The sequence below is a fragment of the Hippopotamus amphibius genome, chromosome 3 (assembly GCF_030028045.1).
Source record: "Hippopotamus amphibius kiboko isolate mHipAmp2 chromosome 3, mHipAmp2.hap2, whole genome shotgun sequence".
NCBI lineage: Eukaryota > Metazoa > Chordata > Mammalia > Artiodactyla > Hippopotamidae > Hippopotamus > Hippopotamus amphibius.
In genome coordinates, this window is record NC_080188.1 from 127731758 (window position 1) to 127756638 (window position 24881).

General features: G+C 58.1%; 4 protein-coding genes across 20 annotated transcripts in view; 2 read left to right on the top strand and 2 right to left on the bottom strand.

Moving 5' to 3' along the window:
* Positions 1–24881, top strand: part of RAD9A (RAD9 checkpoint clamp component A) — a 63296-nt gene that overhangs the window by 21126 nt on the left and 17289 nt on the right. For 3 of the 11 annotated variants that reach the window (XM_057729504.1, XM_057729515.1, XM_057729516.1), the window contains exon 1: positions 23725–24247. The exons of 5 other annotated variants lie outside the window; for them this stretch is intronic. The gene's annotated coding sequence lies outside the window, so the exon portion shown is untranslated. Of the gene's footprint in view, positions 1–21151; positions 21231–23724; positions 24248–24881 lie in introns of those variants that run through there. 3 more of the 11 variants (XM_057729506.1, XM_057729509.1, XM_057729510.1) reach the window with 3 other exon arrangements.
* POLD4 (DNA polymerase delta 4, accessory subunit) lies at positions 4331–6181 on the bottom strand. Of its 2 annotated transcripts, none has more exons than XM_057729525.1 (4): positions 5863–6181; positions 5540–5635; positions 5246–5316; positions 4331–4826 (listed from the first exon to the last, which is right to left on the bottom strand). In XM_057729525.1, the coding sequence occupies exons 1-4, from the start codon at positions 6176–6178 to the stop codon at positions 4626–4628; spliced, it is 684 nt and encodes a 227-aa protein (XP_057585508.1). In that variant the 5' UTR covers positions 6179–6181; the 3' UTR covers positions 4331–4625. The 2 variants fall into 2 exon arrangements, with proteins under 2 accessions (XP_057585508.1, XP_057585509.1); XM_057729526.1 differs by having other exon boundaries at positions 5205–5316; positions 5863–6179.
* On the bottom strand, positions 13415–23735 carry CLCF1 (cardiotrophin like cytokine factor 1). 6 transcript variants are annotated; one of them, XM_057729524.1, is made up of 4 exons: positions 22879–22928; positions 21624–21721; positions 16721–16887; positions 13415–14860 (listed from the first exon to the last, which is right to left on the bottom strand). In XM_057729524.1, exons 3-4 carry the CDS (start codon positions 16871–16873, stop codon positions 14366–14368), a joined length of 648 nt encoding a protein of 215 aa, XP_057585507.1. In that variant the 5' UTR covers positions 16874–16887; positions 21624–21721; positions 22879–22928; the 3' UTR covers positions 13415–14365. The 6 variants fall into 6 exon arrangements, with proteins under 6 accessions (XP_057585507.1, XP_057585506.1, XP_057585502.1 ...); XM_057729523.1 differs by lacking the exons at positions 21624–21721; positions 22879–22928 and adding an exon at positions 23615–23735; XM_057729519.1 differs by lacking the exon at positions 21624–21721 and having other exon boundaries at positions 22879–23026.
* Positions 19798–23648, top strand: LOC130850136 (basic proline-rich protein-like). Its single transcript, XM_057729493.1, has 2 exons — positions 19798–22888; positions 22949–23648. The coding sequence occupies exons 1-2, from the start codon at positions 21374–21376 to the stop codon at positions 23087–23089; spliced, it is 1656 nt and encodes a 551-aa protein (XP_057585476.1). The 5' UTR covers positions 19798–21373; the 3' UTR covers positions 23090–23648.

Consider the following 24881-nt stretch of genomic DNA (forward strand, 5'->3'; position numbering starts at 1 on the left):
TCTCAGAGAACTCATCCATGCTCATGGGCTCTAATGTCAGTTCCAGGCAGGTGATTTCCCTCTGACCCCTGGATTCCACACTCTTTCTCTGACCTTGCTGCTGGACTTGACCTGTGGGTTTCCATGGCCTACTAGATGTTTCCATTTGGATGTGCTGTCATCATCTCAGACTAAACATGCATGAAGTCAAGCCTATCTTCCCCTCCCAGTTTCCATTTTTTTCTGCCCATGGCACCAGCATTCTCTCACCAGCATCCAAGCTCAAAACCTGAGTCACATTTGACGACTCCTCCCCAGCCTTCCCTTCCCAAACGCAAGTCTTGCCAACTTCCTCTGCATCCTCTCTTATAGCTCTTTGTCCTTTGCATTGTCTGCTAATCTGGGTCTCAGCACCCACGTTTTGAATATTTTATAGCTTCCGCTTTGGCCCTCTTGCCTGAGGTTTCTTCCCTGGCTAGTCGTTCATACCTGGTCAGACAGACTCTCCAGAATGATTATTTTTATCCTGACTCTCTCCTGCTCAAAAACCTTCAGGCACTCTCATCACCATCGATGAGTCCAAACTCCTTTGCCTCAAATTCAAGAACCTGTGTTTGTCCCAGTCACATCACTAGTGTTATACCATGTGATATGAGTGCAGGCTCTGGAGCGGGACTCTGGGATCAAATCCTATTTATTCCCCACATTCACATGCTGTGTGATCTGGGGCAAGTACTTAACCTCTCTGTGCCTGAATTTCCTGTTTAAATTGCTTTATAAAATGTTTATAATCATTTCTCGGATTGCTGTGAGGATAAAAGGCACTTAGGACAGTGCTAGATACATAGCAAACACCGAAATGCTAGCTTTGGGTCGCACTGATTTTCATAGAGCAAGTCCTGTGGTCTGCACGCGTCTCCCCTGGGCACTCACCCACCTCTCCTCACAGCCTTTACTCAGCCCAGTCCCTCAGTCTAGAATGTTTTTCTCTGTCTGCTGACTCTTACTCATCCTTCAAGGGCCACTGACCTCCCATTTCCTCCCAATACACACTTGTTTGGTGCTTTCTGCAGTGCTGCTCAGCCTCAGCTGGGTGGTAGTGGGTGTGTCACGGTATATGAAACCAGCCATAGGCCACACATGAACGCATCTTCCTGTGGTTTGTTTTACTTGGTAAGTAAGTTCAGCCATTTTTACATTACAGCAGCTACTCCAGACATATCATGGAGGAGAATGCAAAACTGGCCAAAGATAAAACACACGACTACTAAGAATATTCAGAGTGGCCCGGGGTGAGGGGTGTGCATTCACCCCGCAGTGGAAAGGTCTGGGAAGCAGGGGCCTGGTGAGCTGAGGGCCTGGTGTGATGAGGTAAGGCAGGGGACATACCAGTGCAGCAGGACGTGGCAGTCCTGGGCTCAGGGCCCTTTAGCACGTGCTGTCTCTCCTTCCTGAGAACGCCGTGTCTATACCTTCCTACTTACCCCAAGGTAGCACTTGTAGTACATTGTTTTTTAGCTTTCCACATGGGTAGGTCTTATGTCTTCGATGCCACCCTAAACACCTGGAGCGCAGGTGTGGGTGGGAGTGCAGGTGCAGGGTAACACAGTGGGAACTGGGCCCTGGTGCTCACTGGTGAAGCCGGGCACTTTTCCTCTCAGCCTCGGTTTCCTTATCCGTGAAAGTGGATACTACGCACCTAATGAGATTGTTCTGAGCAGTCGACTAGATAACGTGAAGTTCAGCAGATGTCATGGGTCAGCGCTCAGTAAACATCAGATGCCTCCCAGTGCACCAGGCTGTCGGTAAATATCCGATTCTCGAATGTTCCCATCCCCGATCATGTCCTCCTACCTGCATCAGCTCCCGTATCCTCTGCCTTCCTTCCTGTCACAGTGGATGCTCCCATCTAAGGCCACACTCTTCCTTGTGTACTAGTCCTGGACCTTCTCACCTTCACAAAGACTTCGCTCAGACCGCTGCCTCCTCTGCCTCCCGCCACCTCAGTGCCCCTCCCTGTCGGATCACTCTCTTCACCAGGTCGCTAGGTTGTGCTATCACTCTATCTAAACAAAAGACGAAACAGAACAACAAATACACACTGTTCCTTGACCCCACATCCTCTCTAGCTGCCACTCATTTCTCTGCCCCCTTTACAGTAAAAGGTCCTTGAAAGGATTGGCATGCTCCCCGTTTCCACTTCTACTGCCCTTCCTCTGAGTCCAGGCCCAGTCCCATCCCCATTACTCCGTGGGAACTGCTCGCCTCCAGTGACCTCCACGTTGCCAAGTCCAGTGTGCTTTTCTCCTCAGGCTTCATTTTACCAGCCTCTCAGAAGCATCTGAAACACCCTCTGCCCAGGCCTCCCAGGTCCTACCCTCTCCTAACTTCCCTCCAGGCCTGCCCTTCAGTCTCCTTGCTCAGGCCCTCTCCACCCTCACCTCTCACTCAGGTCCTCTCATCCCCACACATGGCTCTAAATGCCACCTAAAAGATGCCCCAATTTACATCTCAAATCCAGAGCTCTCTCTAGAATTCCAGACTTGCATATCCTCTGCCTACTCCCCAACTTGGATGTGTCACAGACCTCAAATCTGAACTCTTAATTCCCCGCCCCACCCTCCCCTTCCCGCAATCTTTCCCATCTTAGTAATGGGAACTCTGTTCTTCCAGTTGCTCCAGCCAAAACCTTTGGAGTTATCCTTGGCTCCTTTCTCTCTTAAAACCCACATCCACCCAATCAGCAAGTCCTGTCAGCTAGTTCTCCCTTCAAGATATAGAAAGAATCTGGCCACTTCTTACCACCTCTGTCTCCCACCCTGGGCTAAATCACCATCACCGCTCATGAGGCCAACTCCAGTAGCCTCCCGAGTGGCTCTGTTGCCTCTTTTTCCCCCAAACCCACAATCTGTTTTCTACCAACAGCCAGAGCAATGCTTTCGAAACATAAGTTTGATTGTCCTTTACTGACTTAAAACTCATCAATGTCTTCCTCTGTCACTCAGAGTAAAATCCAGATTCCTAATCCTGGTCTGCAAGGCCCTATGGGACCAACCTGCCTCTCTGGCCTCATTTTCCCCCACAGGCCCCTCGCTGCCTCTGCCTGGCTGCCCTGGTCTCCGTGCTGCCCCTTGACCAGGCTGGAAACACTTCTGCCTTGGGGAGGGTGTGCCTGTTGTCCCTTCTGCCTGCCTGTCAGAGAGCCTCTGCTGACCAGCCTCTCTAGCACCCTTGACATTCTCTGACCTCTGAGCCTAATTGTGCCCAGCACTGACCACCGCCTGACATAATAGTTACATGTTTGCTGTCCATCTCCTCACCACTAATAACAGCCCGGAGGAGCTCTAGAGCCCAGCACATAGCAGGTGCTCAGCAACTGGGCACGGCCACAGCGGAGACAGGAAGAGCCGGTGCACACGGCCCCTAGTCTCTGCACCACCACGTACCTGTTGGTGGCTTCTGGACAACTCTGGACAACCATCTAGGCTTCAGTTTCCCTCTCTGTAAAATCTACCATGAAGGTTTTTTAGGTTTTTAAAATACATTTAAAGTGCTTGAGGCATGGTCAGTGGTCAATAAAACGGGGACCAAAAAGGCCACTTAGTCGCCCACTAGGCCTGCTTCCATGCAGTTAATAGTTCTGTCTCTATCTGCCTCAGGACGGAGGGCTGACACATCAAATGAAGTAGCCCCACTATATGAAGCACTAATTCCGTTCTCCACGGCATACGTCCCATGGTCCCCTAAGCGCTGTTTCTGGATACAGCCAGTTCTCCTCCATCCCCAGGACCATCCAGTTCCCTACCAGAGCCCCTCAGATGATGGCCATCTCTGAGCAGGTCCTGCGGGTTGAAACCCTCCCCCAACCCTACTTTGGGTCCAGGTTGCCCCCATGTGGGAAGTAGAGATGTTTGCTGGGGATGTGTATATCTGGCTGGACCTTAGGAGTCACAGGCCCCATGGATCCTGCTCTAACAAAGGACCCATTTTCTGTGAGGTGGGCAACACTGGGCAGTGTGCTCTTCTTCTCAGGTTTCATTTTACCAGCCTCTCAGAAGCATCTGAAACACCCTCTGCCCAGGCAGTGGGTCCAGTGGGCTCTTCCTGGCTGGTCAGTGCAGGTGGCTAGAGTAGCTTCCCCGTGCAGCACCAGGGGGCGCCAGAGGCTGCTCAGCGCTCGGGGGGTACCGACCATTGCTGTTTTTTAAGGTGTCTCTCTTTCCTTCCTCTCAGGTCTAGGGTTAGGCAGTGGGAGAGGCACATGCACCTTGCAGGCGAGCATGGTACTGGTTCCCTCCCACCTACCAAGCCCAGCCCACGCAGGGCCACATTAAGAGACTGGAGGTCAGGCTTCCAGGCTCAGAGTTCTTTATTGATAAGCACAGTGAACCCCTTGCCCTGTCAGCTCAGCCAGTTCTGCCCTCAGATTCCCAGCCTGAGGTGTGGAGGGCATCTTGCCTCTTAGGTCATCTGCCTTCTGTCCGCGTCTGGTTCTGCCCAAAGCTGTGCCTGATTTGCCACATCATCCCAAGGACCACAGTGTTCAGGTCAGGCATGTGGCAGGCTTCAGAAGGGTCATGGCCAGGTCCTTGTCCTCAGAGACCACTCTCCATGTAGAAGGTGCTTGGCTTCAGCTGTGTTGGTTCTCAGAGGGGGCACTGGGAGCCTGCTGGTTGGACCTCCAAATTCAGCCTCTTTCCTTCCCTGTGAGCCTCTTTCCTGCCAAATGCCCTCCAAGCAGAGCTGAGCTGAGGGGCAGCAACTGGCTCTTGCTTGCGTCCGGAGGTTCTCAAGTAGCGGGCAGGAGGTCTTAGGTGGTGCTTCAGAGGGGATAGAGATGCCAGAGGCTGTGCAAGGGGGTGTGGGATGGAGGGAAAAACCCAAGTCAGTGAAGTCTCTTATCTGCTTTCACCAGCCCCAGCTCTTGGCCATGGCCTACAGTCCTTGGCCTACAGTCCTTGGCCAACCTCTCCACACTAAATAGCCCCTTGGGCCCTAGGTGTATCCTTCCTCCACCATTAGCTCAGAGATAAGAATTATTAAGGCAAGCTTCTGCCTCGTGAGCCCAGCACCTTGTAGAACCTTCTTGCCTGCTCAGCAAGGACCCCCAAGGCTGCAACTATTTCTCCCTCAGGTCAGGAAGGCCCCTATCTGGGGCCAGCAGGCTGGTGGTGGCTGGAGAAGTCCCTGGCTCCCCGGAGAGCCCTCCCCAGCCTGTCTCTGACCTGCACTGGAAGCGGGGATCTCCAGGGTGGGTCTGCAGCACCTGATGCACTTCCGGGGGAGGTTTCAAGCCCATCTGCTCAGCCCGATGCCAGCGCTGCAGCCGTGTGATTCCTGGTGGGGGGGTGGGGGGTGGAAAGAAGACAGTGGGGCCTTCTGGGGAGCAGGGGAAAGTCCAGGCTAAAGTGTGTGTGTGGAGGGGTGTGTCAGGACCTCCACACTCCTGGTCTCAGGAGACAGTGCCTAGAGCGTCAGGCAGGGGCGGGGCTGCTTGGGAGACGTGTGGGCGGCAGGACTGGCTCCAGGGATGTGCTCTTGGGGGCTGAGGGGCTCTCACCTGTGCAGGGCCCATACTGCCAGGCCAGGTCAAACTGCCTCAGCAGCTCCAGCTCCGCTTCATCCACGCTCAGGGGCTGGGACTCGGGCTCTTCCCCTGCAATGACATGCTGCTTCTCAGGCCTGCCCAGGCCTGTGCCCTGCCCCTCGCCTCACAGCTGACCCCCTGTTCCCCTGCCCTCACCGCCCCTTTGCCTCTGCTGTCCACTGCCAGGCCTGGGGTAGGAAGTAGAGGACATCCTTCACTTCCCCTTCCATTGCCCACGTCCTCGTCCTCTCAAGTCCCTCACATCCACTCCTCCCGCCCTCCCACACCTCAGAGACCTAGCTCTGGTGCCAGCTCCCCCTTGCTGTGCCCAGCGGAGCCCTCCCTCCTCTTCACTACAGGGTAGGAGTCAGTGAGGAGCCGTTTCCGGCCCATGGCGGCCACCCAGGCAGGCGGAGAAGGAGGCGACTGCCGGGAAGGAGAGACAGGCCAGCGGGCACGAGAGAGACAGCTGCTGAGAGAGAGAGAATGAGAGAGGGCTGGGGCCGGAGAGCAAGCCTGGGGCCAGCGATGGACAGACGGATGACCCAGACAAACAGAAAGGAAGTCCGAGAGTTCCAGGGAATGACGCCTCTCCCCCACCCCCACAAACATGCAAACAGCGAAGACCTCAGCCAATGGGAGGCCGCCTTTGTGGGGCGGGGCCTCGCTCCAGCCAATGGCAGGTGGTGCAGACAGGGGGCGGGGCAGCTGATGCAGCTGTGTTCTGTGCGAGAAGGGGTGAGGCTGGGGTGGGGGACCTGTCATGATGCCCCAGACTGCACCAGCTCCTCCTGCCCCCCCCCTCCACTGGTCTGCAGCGGGTCTCAGGGGACTTACTGAGCGTTATCCTCAGCCTCTCACTTCCCGTTTTCCCTTCCTAGGCAAATGTTCTTTTCAGCCTCACTAATCCCCGTGGCCGGTCTGTATCTCCCCAGAGTCCAGCCAGAGACGCCCCTTGGCCCGCAGAGCGTTGTGGGGGCAGGTCTGGAGGTCCGGAGAGAGTTTAGGCTAATCCAGACCCCTTCCCGGCTCCCACCCCACCCCCACCGGCCCCAGGAGACCTGGCTGGAGAAGCCCATGGGTTCTGAAAGCTCCTTTCTCACAGTCTGCGCCCAGAGACACTGCCCACTCTTAGTGCAGGCTAGTGCTGGCCTCCTCGGCTCTCCTGGGGTCCCACAGCGTGCCCCTGTCCGTGCTCTAGTCAGGAAGATTTCATTCTGCGCAGGAGGCCCGAGTGTGTTTGGATCCCCAGTCCTTCATCAGTAAAATCTGCCCATGAGCAAAAAATACCAACGATAACACTTATACGGCACTTACAGTGTGTCAGGTACTGTTCTCAGCACTTTCCCACATATTCTCTCAACTAAAATAGACAGAAATGGATCTTGAAAGTAGGAAGTACTGGGGAATTCCCTGGCAGTCCAGTGATTAGGACTCGGTGCTTCCAATGCAGGGAGCATGGATTCGATCCCTGGTCCGGGCATTAAGATCCCACAAGCTGGGTGGCGCGGTCAAAATAAAATGAGGAAGTAGGAAGTACTGATAGTCACAGGCATGGTGGGGCCCCAGGAAACCATTGTCCCTCGGTGCCCCCCAAGAGCTCACAGGCTAAAGGGCAAGCAGACGGACACACAAATTGTCAGTGCAGGATAAAGTTCCTAACACACAGGAGAAGGGGGAAGACAGCGTCAGAAATGGGTTGGACTGCGAGGTTGGCTTAGCACTGGAAGACCTCCTGGAGGAGGTGGGCTGCTGTAAACAGTGTCTCTCAATTCTCCACCCATGACCTTTGTCCCTTGGGCTCCTGTCATCGCTGACTCACCCCTGTACCCGCCTCCTCCTCACCAACTTCCTGGCAGCAGGCGAAAGCGCTGGCCAGTGGGAGTCTGGGAATCAGAGCAGGGCCCGGCCCAGCTCTAATTGCCCTCTAGAGATCCCATCCAGTTCTTCCTTCCAGGGGCACAAGGGCCTACTCAGAGGCTTCTGCCTTCCTCCTCGTCCCCTGCTCTGGGGTCTGGGTGCTCTGCCTTAGGGGGTGTGTGGCACAAGGAGACAGCTCTGGAGAGCAGACCACCAAAGAGTGGGAGCAGGAGCTGGAGCCGGCCATGTCTTCAGGGGCCCTCCCCCGCCCCGGCTCTCTCCATCCCTTCCCGGAGGAGGCAGAGTGGAGGAGTGAGAGCGCGTGGGTGCACCGCACAGAGCTGGAGGGCCCTTCCCTGCTTTATTGTTTGGGCTGGGCCTGGTCTAATCCCCCCATCTGCCTCCTGGACTAAGTGGGGCCCACAATGAGGGAGACAGGGGCCCTGCTGTGTTGGGGAGGGAAGCAGGGAGGCCCTCTCCACCAGGCGTGGGAAGGGCTTTGGTGTGCGGTACAGTCAGGCACGGAGCACTCCAGGGAGGGATGGTGCCCAGGCTCTGTGGGACTGACCATCCCTCCGCAGAAGGTGTATCCAGAGGTGTGTGGCAGCCAGCTTCAGAGCTCACAAAGCCCTGAGGGAGTAGGGAGCCATGGGTGGGGCAGACCCCTCCTCATTCCTGGTCCCTCCCACCCCTGAAAGCTGATAGCCGTGGGGCCCTGCCACCGCCCAGGGAGCGTGAAATGGGGTATGCTGCTGGGCGGCCACAGCGGCTCCTACTGCTGCCTGAGCTATTCCCTGTCCTCTCTGGCACCCTGGCCTGCTCTGTGGGCACTGTCTGGGCCATCCCTGCCAGCTGCCCCCAGCCCTGAGATGGCCTCTCCCACCCAGCCCTTGGCCTTCAGCTTCTCCCAGTCCAGCTCATCAGCTCAAGTGCAGGCACCCTGGGACTGGCTTTCTGGCCTGGAGTTGAGGGAACTCTCCACAGGCAGCGTTGCCCTCCTGTCCTAGTCAGACAGCAGCAGGATAAAGCCCCAGGGCACAAGGGAGTTGGCCCCCAGGGGCTTTGGAGCCACACCTGTCCATCTGGCATTCTTCCCTGACTTGGCATCTGGATTCCTAAGTTGTGTGGGCAACTAGGCCAGATGTTGGCCTGCCCCCTCTCAGGTCCTTTCCTTCTTTAGTCCTCCAACCCTGTCGGTCCCTTTTAACCTTCCTTCCTGGACCCCTGTTCCTCCTCAGGCAACCTCCTGGCCTGTCCCCAAAACTGCTGTCCTGGGGTCTGTCACAGTTCAGGGAAGGCCAGGCCAGAGGTCTGACTTGGGGGTGAAGTTCTCTCTCTTTCAGGTAATTTCCTGAGACCCAGGCGTAGGTTCCTTGTCAACCTTAATCCCTAGAGGCTGGTGATGAGGCTAGCAGGAGTGACTTTTGCACCTTGGCCTGGGAACACTCAAGGCCCCCTGCCTCATGGCCAAGGCCAAAGTCTTGGGGGAACCCAAGAGAAAAGGAGAGAAAAGAACTGGAAAAGGATCCCAGCACCTTCCTGAGGGCTGAGGCCCACCATCAACTGCTCCAAGGGGAAGGGGGATTAGGCCTGGCTTAGCTCAGACAATGTGGCAGGATGGGGGCAGGCGGGGGGCCCTCAGCACTGCATATGCGTCCTGAGAGCCCCTTCCCTTCCCCCAGCTCACAGTGGGGCCTGTGGGGAGAGCCAACTATTGCTAGGAAGGTGGGGGCAGGTGGAGGGAGGGAAGCAGCTGCCTGGGGCCCAGCGGGCTGCAGGGCGTAGCCTGCTTTCCTTCCCTCTCCCCAGCACCCCCCTTCCTCAGGCCCTCAGGCCCTGCCACCCACCCTGAGCTGGAGATTCTGGGCACCAGACTCATACCCCTGGCCCCCACATACTCATACACCCTGGGCCCCATTCCCCACCCTGTGGGCCAGAATTCTTTCAGGCAGCTCCTCCTGGTCCCTCCTGACCCTCCCAGACACCCTCCTTCCTCCTGCTCCAGGTTCTCTGGCCTCGTGGGATTAAGGGGCAGGAGCCTGGTGAAGGCAAAAGTTCCCCTGGGTCTGGGTTTTCTGCTGCTGGATGTCTCTTCTGCCCTGTCCCAACTACCCCATCCAAACCTCCTCCCATCACCTCCCCTTTCACCTTGGCCTTCCTGGCTCTAGAGAAGTCCTAGGGAGATTTGAAAAGGGGCCCTTCTGGCCATTCTGCTCCTTGGCCACCAGGTGTCAGACTTTGTCTAGCTAGGAGGAAGGTCCTACTTAAGTTTCCACCCCATCAGCCTGGCCCTGGAGATCAGGGCAAGCTGGGGAGGGGGCCTAGAAGTGACCTCTGAACTAGGAAGGCTGAGGGACACTAGGAAGGTTGGGGAAAGGGCTGGAGCTCTGGTTCTAAAGCTCACAGTTACTCCCTCACTCCCCCCACCCCATAAGGGCTTTGTCCACTGCTGGGAAATTGGGGAACCAGACTGAGTGAGGGAGCTCAAGAATTGAAGGGACAAAGGCAGGGAGAGTTGTGGCTCTAGAGAGTAAGGGGGAACTGAGGGGGAGTCCCCCATCAGGGCGCTTAGCCAGGCATCGGGGAGCAAGGGCCTCCCTTGGCCCTTTCCCATTTGGGGTGGCTGTGGCAAGTTGGTGAGTGTGTGTTTGTGTGTGTGTGTGTGTGTATGTGTGTGTGAGAGAGATGAGTGCTTGAATGAGTCTCCCCACATACCAAGGGGGATCTAAGTCCTAGACATGGGTCAGTCTTTGCAAAAGCAGGAAGCTGGCAAGGCATAACTATCCTCTTGCCACCCCCCAGCAGAGACTCTATCCACTCCCCCCACCCCAAAAGTTGCCTCGCCCAAGTGACAGTTCTCCATCTTGTATGCATCCCCTCAAACACTGGTGTGTTTCCAGGCATCAAGATGAGGATGAGATTTCTCCTCCTCAGCATGCTATCTGGAGGTGACAGGCAGGAGGGCCTTCTCTCCTTCCCTCCCACTCTCCCTAGCCTTCCTGGGAACAGAAAGCATTCTAGAGATAATGCCCTTCCCCCTGTGACTCTGCAGGGCTCTAGGTGTTCCAGGTTCTTAAACTGACCTCTGCCTATGTGGGCCTTTTACTATAAGGCCATATTTAAGAGGTGGAACCTAAGATAACCTGTGAAAACGCATCACCTCTCCTGAAGCAGCTGTGGATGGAGAACCAATGACAAACCCACTCACAGAAAAGCCTGATGAGCTGTCATTTATCCAGAGCTACCTGCCCCGTGGTCCACAGGGCCAAAACTCAAAGGAAAGGCTTGCACCCCTGACATCATCAGCAGGGAACTGTTTGGGAGAGAGTTCAAGAACTCAAACTCTGAAATGCCCTTTCTGGCTGGGCTCTCCTCTATGTCCACCCCCAGCCCCCGACCCCCGCCACTGTTTCCCTCTGCCCCCTGCCCTGCATGTACCGCCCGGCTCACAGCCACTCAACATGCCATCTCTAGCCCTCTAGAATCTCTCACCTCTTGATTCCCTGTCATCCCTGTCTTGCCAGTCCTCAACCTTGAGAAGTAGCCTCTCTTCACTCTGTCTCCCCCTCTGGCCACCTCTGGCTTGCTAGGGAATGTCAGGGAATGTCACAATTGTGCTGAAGAATCCACGACAGAGATGTCACTGGTGCCACATGGCTACCCAGCAACACTTTTGATTCTACTCTACTTGTCCCTGGTTCCAGTCCCCAAACCTCTCAGTCCTCCTCCAGCTACCACCCTTCACACAGCAACAAAGGCAACAACATGTTCTGGTCTCTTCCTTTTGAAAACAACAACAGCAAACCAACCAAACAAAAATCTTCCATGATTTTGCTGCTCCCTCTAGATATTCGCTTTACCACCAAACTCCAGAGGGAACAGATTTACTCTTCCAATTTCCCTCTCACCTTCTCCTTCTTTAATCTCACAGTTTGGTGTCTCTCAGCTGCTCTTGTGAAGGTGGCCTGTGACTCCCTGATTACCAAAGCCAGTGCATTTTCCCCACAGTCTCTTCTCTGCTCTCCTGGTGCATCTAACACTGTGGATCAGCTGTGTCCTTGAAACTCTCTTCTCTTGGCTTTTCACGCACTACTGTCTTGTCACTTCTTAAATCAGTTTAAATTAAATTATCAAGTACTTTATCCTGTGCCCAGCACTGTGCTAAGATGCTGCAGCGCTGCAAAGATGAATCCATGGCAGAGCCTGCCCTCAAGATGTTACCTGCCTAAAAGGGAGGCGGACACAACTCGCCCTCGCCCTGCCCGTCCTCCAGGAACGGTGTCAAATCCCACTCAGAACCACTTACTGTGTCCCAGGTGCTGGGAGTACAGCGGGGACTTCAGACACCACTTCCTCCCCTATGGGGCTCACAGACCAGCAGACTAGCAGGGCCCTTGCCCAACTGGATGTGATCACTCCTTCCTTCTTGACCGAAACAGTATTTTGCCTGCATCTTTCTGCACTTAATCAAATTCTGCCTTGGATTCTAGCATTTGGCAGGGGGTGGCAATGGGGGTGGGGGCTGATCCCTTTTCCCAGATTGTTTTGTTCAACACACTAATTGAACACCTTCTTTGGGCTTGAGCTTGAGCCTGAGCTGGGTGCTGGACAGAGAGATGGGGAAGACACAGAATCTGCCCCCAGAAAGCTTGCAGTACATAGCGTGGGACATACCTTCCTTCTCCCTGTATCCCATTAGCCCCTCGCTCGGTGCCTCACCGTACAGCCTCTGGATGGAGACAGCCCAGAGGCCCTCTCCTTTCTATCTTGTTAGGCTGGTGGTGGAGACTGCAGGTGCCCCTGGCCATGCCTGGGCAGCCATCTCTGCCAGAAGAGCCTGGACCCCTCACGGTGGGCGTGTTCCCCCCAACTTGGGTCAGGTGACTCAGGGACCTTGGCAGAGCCCGGCTCGCCCCGCCCACCAGCAGGTCTCCTGCACCTACGCTTCCAGCCTCCCTCTGCCAGTGGCTCTGCACTTGTCACTGCCTCCCAGCGCACACCACATGTACACGATTTTGTTGCTTATCTGCTCAGGTAAGCTTGGTCTCTTCCCAGAGAGATTGCAGGAGGCTCTGTAAGGGCAGGAGCCAGGTCTGGCCTTGGACTTCTTTTGGTTCTCCGACACCGCTGATCTACCCAGTGGCTCTTCACTAGAGCGTCCTGACATGCTGACATCAGTCATCTGAGATTACTGATTGCTGCTGCCTCAGCCAAGCATCTTACCTTCATTGTTTCTCTTAGTCTTTCCGACATTTTTATAAAGATATCGATTATTCCCATTTTACAGATGGGGAAACTGAAGAATAGAGACCTTTAAATCATTTGTCCAAGGTCATGCAGATGGTAGGTTATGGACCTGGGATTTGAGCTTAGGTCATCCCTCAAACAGCATCTGTCCCATTCGCTTGCAGTCCAATATGAATTTTTCTCTCTCCCCCTAATCGGCTGTTTTATGTTGGAGAGAAAGGTATAGAATCATAGCTGAGACTTGTGACTTGTCCTCAGTCTGTCACCCTCCCTGGGAGACGAAGAGTATTGAGAAGGTGAGGGTCACTGCTGGGGGGCTCTGGCAGGCGGCCACAGGTGGGGGTCCTGGGGAAGCTGAGGGCTGAATGCACGGGGCCCTGAGAGAGCACCAGAGGGCAGACAGACAGCTTTGCAAGGGGACAGACCTATGAGACCACTAAAGTGATCTGGAAGAGTGAGGTGGACCAGCAAAGGCTGGGAGGAGGAAGGTAGGCGACAGGAAGGTATTTGGGAGGACTGGAGGAGGGTGGTGGAGGGGCAGGAGCCAAGTCTTCTGTGTGCACACCTTCCCGATGGACGCAGGGGAGAGAGTCTCTTCCCCAGCTCTTGGCATCTCCTGAGCTAACCCTTGGGCTTCTGGCCCTCCACCAGCTGGTATGGGGATGGGGGTGGGGGAGGGGAAGGCCAGGAGAACAAGGATGAGAGCCAGGGGGTGGGGCGAGGCCAAGCAAAGAGATGAAGTTCTGGGGCAAGCATTTTATTTGTTAATACAAGAATAGAAATTCTGCAATAAATATCATCTAATAAATAACATCTCCAAATAAATAAATATTAATACAACAAACTTAGAGTCATGAGTGGGCGGGGCTGGGGGGCAGGGCCTGGGGGAGCTGCCCCCCCGCACCCCGAAATGCTACTGCAATGTAAACTTTCAGGAAATTCTGTGGCTGTGGCTATGGTTGCCCTCCCCAGCCCGGGCAACCCACAGATACCCTGGGAAAGGGGGCTGAGAGGAGGCACCCTGAAGCTGGCAAGAAAAGTCAAAGCAATGTCCTTTCGGTTGCCACCCTGTGCCACCGATTGCCTTGGTGGCCTCTGGATCCTGTCTGTCCCTGCCCCTCTGCTTTCAGTATGACCTCCCATGCAGACCCCACCTCTTCCATTTTAAATCCCACCTCCTCCTGTTTGGACTTGCCACTGTGTTTGTTTCCTGAATTGGATGTATTGAGTTATTTGGGGGTAGGGGAGCAACACCCATCCAAGGAGAGTGGGGCAGCCAAAGGGCTTCACCCCAGAAAGGCACATGCGATGGTGGTCCCCTCCCTGCCCTACAGGCACGCTTCCTGCAAGTGCCACTTGAGGGGCTGGGTGGGCACTGGCAAGTGGTGGGCAGGAAGCAGGAAGCTGTGAGAGCCTTGCACCAGCTCAGACCACTTTGGGCTCCCTTGAGCATCATGTCCTGTGGAAATGGGATGGGGCCTATTGCACCTCTTCCCCAGACCCGTAGGACTTAGGGAAGCAGGGAGGGGATGGGCCTTATTGCATCACACCCTCCTCCAAGTCCAGGGAGGGCTACAGGCTCATGGCTTCTGTCTCCTGGCTCAACAGGTGTTGGCGTACGCATTTCTCCCTCCCAGAATGGGAGCAGGGTTTGAAGGGGGAGGGGAAAGAGAAGGTGGTAAAGGTCAGAGATCAGAAGCCATGGGCCTCCAGGTGCAGGGTGACCGAAGCTGCCGGAGGCTGCATCTTCTTCTTGAGCCGGTTGAAGTCCTTGGCCGAGCGCCACAGCCAGGTCTGCAGCTCCTTCAGCAGCCAGAAGTCGTCCATCTTCTGGAGGAAGTCACTGTGGGCAGGGCCAGGGGCCCAGGTGGGCTCAGTCCCGGGCAGAGGCTGGGGCAGCGGGTAGCCCAGAGCTGCCATGACGCCCGCGATGCTGCCCAGCAGGCCCTGGAGGCTGGTGCAGAAGTGGGCCAGGCTGCGGCGCAGCTCGGCCGTGGCGGCCTGGCGGTTGAGGCCACGCAAGTAGCACAGGAGGTGGCTGTAGGCCTCGTAGTTCTGGGTCAGCCGCAGTTTGTCGTTGAGGCTTCGCCACACCTCCAGGTTGACAGTGGCCCTGGGCAGAGTTTCTGCCCCCAGCCGAGGTGGGTTGAAGTCAGGCTCGTTGAAAGGGGGGCCCAAGTAGTTCAGCTGTGAAAAGGAGAGGGCGATGGGGAAAGGGGGGGGTGGGGGGCGGAGGAGCCAGCCCGCCTGCAGGGGAATACTTGCCCCCAAAGCTTCTATTTCCTGTGTCCCCTGACACTGGCCCCATCTCCGCGCTAGGCCTCTCTGTCCGTGGGCCTCCCCTAAGTTTCTCCAGGGATGTCATTTGCATGCAGGTGACAGCTGAAGCAATGAGGGTGATGAGCTCTCCTATGGAGAAGTGCAGAAAGAGAAAACCACGCAGGAGAAACTCAGGAAGGACGTGCTGATTGGCTGAGAGTACAAGCCTTGGGAGAGCGCCGCCCACCGGGGGTGGGGCAGAGAGGAAGAGGAGCCATGAGGAGCCATGAGGACCCAGGAGGCCAGGCTGCAGAGGTGAAGGTGGACCAGGAGAGTCCAGAGCCAAGAAGAGGAGTTCAAGAAGGCAGCAGTGCTCAGCAGTGGGGCTGCAAAACAGAGAGCGAGGAGAATGAGCCTTAGAAATACCATTGGGTTTGGCAAGAAGGAGGTGCCTGACGACCTTGGAGAGAACCATTCCAGTGGCCTGGAAGCCAGATTGCAGGGGGTTAAGGAGTGAGTGGGTGGAGAGGAAGTGGAGGCAGAGGGTGTAGACCACTCCTTCAAGAAATTTGGCAGGGAAAGCCCGGAGAGAAAAAGGGTCGGGAGCTAGAGGGGGTAGCAGAGTCAAGCAAAGGTTTTCTGGACGGGAAACCAGAGAGGGAAGAATGGACGGAAAGGGAGAGGGGCCCATAAGCATCCAAGCTGCCTTTGCCCCTTGACATGCCTGGTCCACCAGCTAAAGGGCAGGGGACAAGGTACTCACTAAGGCCCCCAAAGAAGGGCTCAAAGGCGCAGGGCTGCAGAAGGAAGAAACTGAGACCATCTCAAGATTTGGGCAGGAGGAAGGGTATGGAAGACAGCCTAGGCAAGAGGACAGACCTTGACAAACCCTCCGGGGAGAAGCCTGGGGCCCAGGGAAAGGGTGAGGGAGACGGTTCAGCTGGGAGAGAAAAGGAGAAGTAAGGGGCGAGGCCTGGGATAGGCAAGGGCCTAGGGGGAGGTTCACACGCTGACAAGCACAGAGACAAACTAATTTCCTCGGTGTATCCTGGGGCCGGAGCCAGCTCCCCCGCCACCCTCCTCCCCTTTCTTTCCCTGGCTCCAGAGTAGGGTCTGGGATGTGGAAGAGGAACACGGGAAGAGGGGCCAGTTCCCCACGGTCCTCGGCAACCCTGACCCTCCTTCCTTCTCTCCTGGGTTCTCTGAGCACCTCTGGACCACCCCCAGATCCTTATGGCATAACTTCCATCCGCACCCTGAACCCAGTGCCACTCCTGGCCTGGGTTCCCTGCAGCCTCCTTCCCCCAGGTCCCCCCTATGAGGCCCAGCTAGGATGGGAGAGGCAGACAGAAGGGAGGCCCATGGGTCCAGAGCAGCCGGGCCCCAGGTCTGGGGCAGAGACGAGCTGGAACACAGGCATGGGAGGTGGGGCCCCTCCATCCCCACCCAGCCCCACCTGTGCAAGAGACACCACAACACGGTGTAAACAGAGGAGACTTCCCCGGCCCCCAGGGGGAGGCGGGCGGCTGGGCCGGCAGCCAGTGGGGCAATGGGCCAAGGCGGGTGCGAGGCCTGCCCGCATGCCTAGTCCTGGGGCCAGGGGTGGGGAGGAGGGGACACCTTCCCTAAGAGGGAAGGGCAGGAGATAGGCCAGACGGGGAGACTGGTTGGAGCCAAAGCCCCTCCCCATCACCCCATCATTCACCAGGACCCCCACCGGTTGGTCTCTCTTCCCCCACTCCCACTCTTCACCCAACTCCCAGCCCCTGAGCTGCCCTGGATACTCACATAGGTCCCAGCCAAGCTGCGGAGCTGGTGCTCTAGGTAGCGGGTGAGGTCATAGGTTTTCTGGATGGAGGGGCCAGGCCCCGGGTCCCCTGTGCGGTTGAGGGCTGGCACTGCAGGGAGGTGCCAGAGCACGGTGCACAGGCATGCGAGCATCCCCCACGAGTCCCCTGTGGACAGGACAGTGAGAAGCGTGAGGGTGGCCCAGCCTGGTCAAGGAAGCAGCTGGCAGCCCCTCAGGTGGTGTCTATCCCCACCTTGGGCTGGGAAGGGGGTGAGGGTGGGACACCAGATGGGAGGCGGGGGGGGGGGGGGGGGGGGGGGAGCGTTCCTGGCCTGAGAAAGTGTGCGCCTGGAGGCGTGTTTGTGTTTGAGGATGAGGACTTGGCCTGTGTGTCTACCAGGAGGTACTAGAGAGTATTTGTGTGTCAGCTAACGGTTGCTATGTGTGCCCCCGTGTGTGTGTGTGTGTGTGTGTGTGTGTACATACATGGGGCGCCAGGCCGAGGGACTGTGAATCAGAATCAGTATTCCCCGGTTCCAGGTGTCCCTTGGCCTCCGGGTCCCACTGCAGCTTACGGGAAGCCAAGGGGTTGGGAAACAGCACGTGTAAGAGCTTCAAGCTGAGGGAAGTCAGCCCTCAGAGGGGTGCAAGAGAGGCAGCCACGAGTGGGAGTTTGAGCCAGAGGCAGGACATAGGGTCAGACCACCGGGGGCAGAGGTGAGGTGGGGGCGGCCGAAGGACACGGGCTGGCTCGGCAGGTGGTGGTGGGTACATTCTGGGATTTGATTCCCGGGTGTGGAAAGTGTAGGATGGGGTTAGACTGAAGGAGAGTTAGTGTTCACTCTGAGAGGCGGGCTGCAGCGTGGATGTCTGCCCCTTCTCCTCTAGGGTGCTGGATGAGTTAAAGTGTGACCTGAATGAGACCTGGTGATCAGTCTGCAGTGAGGGTGGGGGGGTGTTAAGTGGGTGGGCGCAGGGTTGGGGGGAGAGAGAGAGAGGGAGAGAGACGGAGAGAATATGATGTATTTGATGAGTTGGGTTTGTTCGCTGATGGTGCTGGAGAGTTTTGCCCTGCAGGATACCAGAGGCCCAGGGTCAGTGCTGTGAGAACAGATGAGGCAGTTGGGAAACATGATTTTCCCAACTTTTTAGGTGAGGTCCAAGGTGAAGAGCACTAGGCCAGGATTCAGTGGGCATTGGGACTGGCAGTGGCAATGAGAGTTAGGGTAGAGTAAGGCTATAATTGGCATTGGGCTAGGTTAGGTTTAAGGACTGGGTTCCTTTTAAAGTTTCAGGTTAGTTTATTGGGATTTGGCTGACTGAGTGTGGTTGAGGTTTGAGTCCAGCTGGGGGATGTGGTTAGGTTTGGGCAGGCAGAGGGTTGGCTGGGGCTAAGGTTTGTGAATTTGTTGATTTAGCTGTCAGATGGGGTGATGTATGGCGTGTCACTAAGAGTAGGGCTAGTCTGGGCTTTGAGCTTGGGTAGGTGTGAGATCATGAGTGGTTTCTTTCTTCTAGTTTATATTATATACTGTCAAATTTTTTACAGTGACATATGTTGCTTTGATAGAAATAAGTTGGATATGGGTTTAATAATTTGATGATACTTAGAGTTAAGATAAGTGTGGCGTTGAGAAAGAATTAAGACTAGGTAGGTTTAGACTTAGTCATAGCGCTGGACCAGGGCTTTACAGAGGGTTACAGACCAGGAGGGGTTTAGGATTCACACCGTGTGGCATGTCTCTTACAGAGTGCAGGGCTCAGGTGGGAACTTTTGCAATGGCCCAGCTGGTCAGTCCTGGCTCTTTCAGATGCTTTACTGGCTGGCTTCACTGATGGAGCGTGGTAGCGGGGGTGCCTCTAGTCTCAGGGACCCCGCCTTCTCAGGTGAAGGGCTCTTGCTTTGAGAGTGTGTGTGTGTGTGTATGTGTGTGTGTGCGTGCACGCACACGTACGCGTGCCCCACCCATGTGTGTTTTAGGACAGAGAGTAGGATCAGGCTCATAACCGCTCCCTAGGGAGACAGGCTCCCCTTTTCCTTCTTCCCCATCTGCAGCCTGCGCCTTCCCTCCCAAATGGTCCTTTTCTCATTCCTCCTTTCCACCCCTAGCTCTTGTCGACTCTTTGAGTTTCTTTCTATTCCTCATTCTTCAAACCCCAACACAACCCCAGGCCCTTCTCCTCTGCTACCCTCAGCCTGGCTGTCTGGCTGATTCAGCCCCAGGATCCTATAGGTACAATGCGGGGTTAGTTTCGGAGGCTGGAGACTTGCTGAGGTGGGCGGCGGCCCTTCCAGCCTTGAGGTAGCTTTCAGGATTGAGTCTGGTTTCTTCTCGCAGTTAGTGGCAAGGCTGAGGGTCCCAGCTGAAGCAGCAGTTGAGAGCTAGGCTCGCCTTTTACCCCACCCGGCTCCGGGCAGCCCCGCTAGCCAGAGTTCTGGGACTGGGCTCTGCCTGGCCCACAGCAGGTGGGGTGGGGTAGGGGAGGGGGGTCAGGAACCCAGCTCTGGACCTTGTTCTCCTCCTCCCCTCTGGGCCCTGTGGGACATCCCTGGGGAGGACTGGCTCCCTACACAGGGACAGCAAGGGGAGAAGCCTTTGGAAAAACAAGAGCGAAGTCATCTGGGCAGAAAAACGGCTCATGAAATTAACCAGACGAGGCCAGTGTTTCCAGGAATATTTCAGTTCTGAGGTAACTGTGTCACTGAAGGCCCGCGGCGGGGGGCAGGGGGCAGGGGGGGCGGTGAAAAGCTGAGGGATCGACCCATGGAGAGAACCAGAAAGAGGGAAGGAGCCTCAGAAATCCAGAGGGAGAAGAGGCCAGGAGATGAGTAAGGCGACAGGGCTCTACCCTCTACCAGGACAGCCTCCACTCTGGGCAAGATGTCCCATATCTTAGGCAGCAAAACTGAAAGCCGTCTAGGGCAGAGAACACCTGTGATTTAGTCAGAACTCAGCACAGCTCGCTGCTTGCCTGTGTCCCCAGGAGGGCAAGCGCGGCGGGCACCCTGGAGCCCTCACGTCCATCCTCCTCTCCAGGCTCATGGCGTGCAGGTGGACGTGCCACCGGGGGCTGTGTGTCCTGGGCCCCCTCCCCCAGTCCTGGCCCCCAGCCCAGCCCCCGCCCCAGCTCTGCCTCTGGCTGCTGCCCACTGATTGTTTACATCCCCGTCTTCCCCTGTGTTTATAAATCCGGCTGAGCACGTGAGGAGCTAATGAGAGCAGCTCGCGTTTCCTGCTGCAGCCCCCCCACCCCCCATCCTGGCCCCCCGCCCCGGCCAGCCCCTAATTCCATCCAGATCCCTGGGCCCTGGGAACCCCGGCCCCCCCTCATGAACACACACACACATACTCAGCCCACGCAAGCGCATGGCTACCCTGACACGGCTACACAGTCAGACATACCCGTGTACACGTGTCTTGAGGCAGCTACCCTGTTCAGCCTGTCTCCCCCAGTCTGACCTCATTCATTGAAGGTAGGGGGCTCAGCAATGCAGATGCGCCAGGGTAGTCAGGCTGGGTAGGACAGGTCAGCCGGGAGACTGCACCTGGGATTGGTGGCCAAAAGCCATCAGCCTAACAGGTAGGAGCCAGGAGGCACCGCAGAGCTCCAGAGGTGTTGGGCTGAATGTGGGAGCCAGAGGAGAGGCCCTACCCTCAGGCCAGACTAGGGCTGGCATCCTGGTGACCTTGGAGGGGTCTGTTGAGGAGCACTGAGGGAATGAGCGGTTTAGGGGGTGGTGGGTCCACTGTGGTGTGAGATCCAGAAAGGCCCTGGGTGGGGGGGGGGGGGGGGTGGCGCCTCCTAGCCGCCCATCTCAGGGAAAGGCCCAAAGAAACAGCCCATCTTTCCTTGTCCTCTGGGCTGGCTGCCCTCCCCTCTGGTTCCTTCTCGCCTCTCCTTGGTTATCCCCCAGGCAACTGAGAAGTGGCTTCGTGAGTGGGTACACATGGGCCCAGAAGTCAGGAGGCCTCACGTTGTCACCAAGCCATCAGGTGACTGGGCTTGTGTGAAGGGTTGTACTGTGCACGCTCAGTTCCACATCACGTGGCGCCCCATCTCTGCTGAGCTCTTCAGCAGCCCCCTCCCTGCCCTTCTCTTCCAGCCTAAATGACAGAAGAAGAAACTGAGGCCCAGGGAAAGAAGCAGATGGGCGGGCCAGGCTCCCAGCCTCGTGGAGTCCATTCCGACCCAGGAGTTGGGCTTTTGTTGGAGCGAGAGGGTCCGGAATGTGCTGCAAGAGGACCCTGGGTGGGGCCGGGGAGCTGGGCAGCCGGCAGAAGGCGGGCACAGGGTAAAATGAAGGACTAGTCCAGCAATTGTGTGGGTGTGCTTGAAAGGGTGTTGTTATCCACAGGGTATGGGAGGGGCTCCGAGGGAGTGTGCAGGAGCCAGGGTGTGAATAGGCAGGTGGGATTGTGGGGAGGAATGTGAAGTGTCACTAATAGAGTAGCTGGTGCGGAGGGGTGGTGTGCAGAAGTGTGAATGGCCTGCGCTGGGCTCTGCGAGGTAGGGAGGGAGCCATTACACTGGGAGGAGAGACTTCTGGGGCTGCTGGTGACAGTTGCTGCCCCCTCTGCCTGATGCCCGTTTCCTCCCCTGCTTGAGTGCCTGGCTCCAGGGCAGGGAGGGTGTCTGAGCCAGTGCGGGGAATGGGTCTGATCTGTCTCTGGGATGTATCCGTGTCCTACAGGAGGGGCAGTTGTGTGCTCCTGGAGCCGGGGAGGGGGTCCGTGGGGATAGGGAAAGCACAGAGGTGTCAGCCTATATGGGTCAGGGTCAGAGAGCACCCGACGGAGGAGTGTGTCCAGTGCCCCCACCCACAGCCTCTCTCGGAGGCTCGGACGGCTCCTGCCAAGCCGGACCTCAGCCTCCCCTCCCCTCCTGGCAGCCCCCTCCTACCCCAGCGGGGAGGGCCAGGCCGGGCGCAGGAGGAAACAGGGACGCGTCCTCTGGGATTGGGAGTCTGGGGAGGGCTTCTGGAGCGCAGTGTGGAGTTGCTGGGAAGGAAGGTGGGGAGAGCAGGGATGAGGGGACTCTGGCGAGGCCCGGGGGACTTGGGGTTTTCCTCGAGGGGCTCGGCCCGCGAACCCGGCGTCGGCGGCCCTCCCCCTTCGGCGGTGACCTCTCGCTCCCGGCCCCCTCCCCGTGGCGGCGGCGCCTTCCCCCTGTGTGGCCCCGGCGCCCCCGGCCCCGCCCCCGGCCCGCTCCCGCCCGGTCGCTCCCTTCCCAGCGGCGGGGGCGGGGGCGGGGTCCGAGACGCCGGGCTCCGGGCTCCGCCGGGCCGCTGCCCTTTCCCGCGCGTCAACTCCCTGCTCTGCCCGCCCGCGGGCCGCCGGGGCCGAGCGGCCGCTGCCTCCGCTCCCCGGCCGGTGACAGACTTTCGCGCCCGGTCCGGCTGGGCTGCGCCCGCCCCCCGCACTAATCACTCCCAGGCCACGGCGGGCCGGCCCGGGGGACTCGCTGCCGCCGCCCGGCCCCTACCTGCCGCCGGCTCCCCCGCCGCGGGCAGCATGGTGGGCTCCGGGCCGCGCGGCGCGCAGCTAGGAAGCCGCGACTCCCGCGGCCCGGCCCGGACCAGCCAGGCTCGGCTCTGCCCTCCGCCCTCCTCTCTCCTCTCGCCCGCCCTCCTTCCCGCCCTCCCCTCCCGGCGGGCCGGGGAGGGAAAGCGGCGCGGCCCGAGGTGTCGGCCTCCCCTCGCCTCCCGCCGGCCCGGCCTCGGGCTCCCCCGTGCCTCCCTCCCTCCCTCCCTCTTCCTCTCCCGGTCCCCTCCTCCCCGCGCGCCGCGTCTCCCTCCCGCAGCCCCGCTCCGCCTCGGACTCGCTCTCCCCGACTTTTGCGCGGGGCTCTGTCCTCCGGGATCCCGGGACCCCGCCTTGCCGGGCTCCAGGTGGCCGCCTCCCGGGTCTGCAGGTCGCCCGGGCTTCCCGCCGCGCTCCCGGCCCCGCCGAGCGGACTCCAGGAATGCCGCGTCCCCGCCCGGCCCCTCTCGAGGGCGCCCGGCCGTGCCTCCCCCGGCCCGAACCCCGCTGGCGGGGGCAGCGCCCGGCTCCCCGGCCCGGCCCCGGCTCGGGACTCCCCGAGGGAAGGACGGGAACCGGATCTCGCGGCTCCCGGGCGGGGGCGGGTGCCGGGGCCTCGGACGCCTGGCTCCTACCTGCTCGGAGGTCCATGGGGCTGGGGGCCGGGCGGGCCGGGCGCGGCTCCTCTCCCGGAGGCTGGCGGAGTGGGAGGGCGAGCCGCGGCTCCGGCGAAGCTTTAATAATCCCATCCGCCAGGCCCACTCGCAGGTTTTTTTCGCTCGGTTTCGGATTTTTTTTTTTTTTTTTTTTTCGGTGTGGGACATTCTGCAAACTTTTTTTTTCTGACGTGTAAAGCTGTAACCACAAATTGTAGCGGCCCTCCCCGGGGTGGGGGGAGGAGGGGGGAGGAGGGAAGGGAGGGCTTCTGGGGCTCCTCTCCCTCCCACAACACCGAGGGGGGGTGAGGTGAGGCGAGGCTGCGGCGGTACCACCCTGGGCCTCTTGGGGGAGGGGGCGGGAGGGCATCAGTCCGTCTACAAACTCCCAAGAGCCAGGGGAGTGAGCCGGCCGCTCCTTTTCTTCTCCCTCGGTGTCGGCCTGGGACTTATGCCCCCTGCCCGGCGGGGTCCCAGCTCTCACCCTACCTCTGCCTCCACATCTCTAACCTTCCCTCCCCCTCCCCCTCCCCCTGAGTAAATGCAATGACACATCCTCCCAAATGCCAGCGAGCTGGCTTCGAAGCAAGTGATGGTGTTTTTCCTGCTGCCCTTTGTCTGGGCTGACCGCCCCCCTTGCCTATTGTCCCGCTGCCTGTCCCATTTCCAAAAGCCGAGGCTAAGCGCGGCGCGGGGGCTGGGGCAGGTGACTAACCGGCTCACAATGCCCCCTGGGGGGCAGGAAGAGGGCACCACAGGCCCACTGCCCAGCGTCGAGGACAGAAGAGGGCACTTGGCTGAGGGTTTTTCCTTCAAGTTCACAGGGTTCTTCATTCTTCTTCCCAGTGGCCAGGAGAGTGCTCATGGGTGGGGGATTTGTAATTCATTAATCAGCACGAGGCACCGGACCAGTTTCAACACCAGAGGCTTCAGGGGTGACTCAGCGGGACCGTTCGGAGTCAAGGCGATGGACAGACCAAGAGTCCCCACTTGTGAAATGCTTCCCCATGAAGCCATTTGGCTTTCTCCTGCCTTTGGGGTTTGGGTTGTGGGTTTTTTCCGGTGCTGGGGTAGGGGTGGTTTGGCTGTGGTGTGCTCTCCCTCCTTCCTTCCCTTAGGCCTGGGTTGGGGCTTGCCAGGCGGGATCTCTAGGGGACGCATAAGCCTGGACCCTCCCTGGAGGGTCTCCCTTCCTCCCCATACAGAGGGCTGCCAAGGAGCGCGCAGAGGAAACAGCTCTCATCTGGGGGCGTGTAGACATCCCCACTCTGTGACTTTTCTTGGGGGACGGTCATTTGGTCTCCAAGGCTTGAGTGCTCTAGAAGCAGATCGCCAATTAAATCACTTGGTAATAAGTTGCTTTTGTTGTTGTTGATCTGCTGTTTCAAGGAGGGAGAGGTGGTGGTGGGCCAGACCTGGAAGGTGATTTCTCTCTGGAACAGCATCAGAGGCAGCATTCACCCCTAGTGCCCCCAGAGAAAGAAGGGCGCCCTGCCAGCCCTGCCACAGCCCCTCCAGCCTGCAGGTCAGAGCAGGCAGCACGGTCATGACCAGCGCTGGATTCCCAGGGCAGCTCTTCCCTTTTCTGCACTTCGAGAGCTGAGCTGGGGGGGTGGGGGGGGGGTGGGGAAGAAGTTTGTTTTCAATTACCTCACTGGAGTGGGACAGACTTTGTTGTTGGGTTGTTGTTTTTTTTTTTTCCCCTCTTCTTTCTTTTATTTCCTAAAAGAGGAGAAAATGAGCTGGGAAAGGGGACCTGGCCTGGGATTGGGGGCAGGGGATTTTCTGGGGCTTCAGGAGTAGCTCTGATGAAGCCTGCCTTGGAGGGGCCCTTTGCAAAAGTGCTCGAGGGGGGCCTCCCTCCAGCCCCTCCCCCAGCCAGAACGCTGGAGTTTCAATGACATTCTTGGCCAGTGAGCCCGAAGATCTTTTGATGCCCATGTTAAGGTCAAGGAGGCAGATGCCCAGTGGGTGACTGGCAC

Bases quoted from the DNA above. Each gene is read 5' to 3' on its own strand.
- CLCF1 (XM_057729518.1), bottom strand. From the start codon at position 22,236: ATGCTGCCCGCGGCGGGGGAGCCGGCGGCAG. The intron at 16,888-22,205 runs GTAGGGGCCGGG...TCCTGTCCACAG, and splicing joins GGCGGGGGAGCCGGCGGCAG to GGGACTCGTGGGGGATGCTC. The intron at 14,861-16,720 runs GTGAGTATCCAG...TCCTTTTCACAG, and splicing joins GCAGCTTGGCTGGGACCTAT to CTGAACTACTTGGGCCCCCC.
- LOC130850136 (XM_057729493.1), top strand. From the start codon at position 21,374: ATGGGTCTGATCTGTCTCTGGGATGTATCCGTGTCCTACAGGAGGGGC. The intron at 22,889-22,948 runs GTCCATGGGGCT...AGGCTGGCGGAG, and splicing joins TGGCTCCTACCTGCTCGGAG to TGGGAGGGCGAGCCGCGGCT.
- POLD4 (XM_057729525.1), bottom strand. From the start codon at position 6,178: ATGTTTGTGGGGGTGGGGGAGAGGCGTCATTCCCTGGAACTCTCGGAC. The intron at 5,636-5,862 runs GTCTCTGAGGTG...ATGTCATTGCAG, and splicing joins GGAGCTGGCACCAGAGCTAG to GGGAAGAGCCCGAGTCCCAG. The intron at 5,317-5,539 runs GTGAGAGCCCCT...CCCCCCCACCAG, and splicing joins GCAGTATGGGCCCTGCACAG to GAATCACACGGCTGCAGCGC.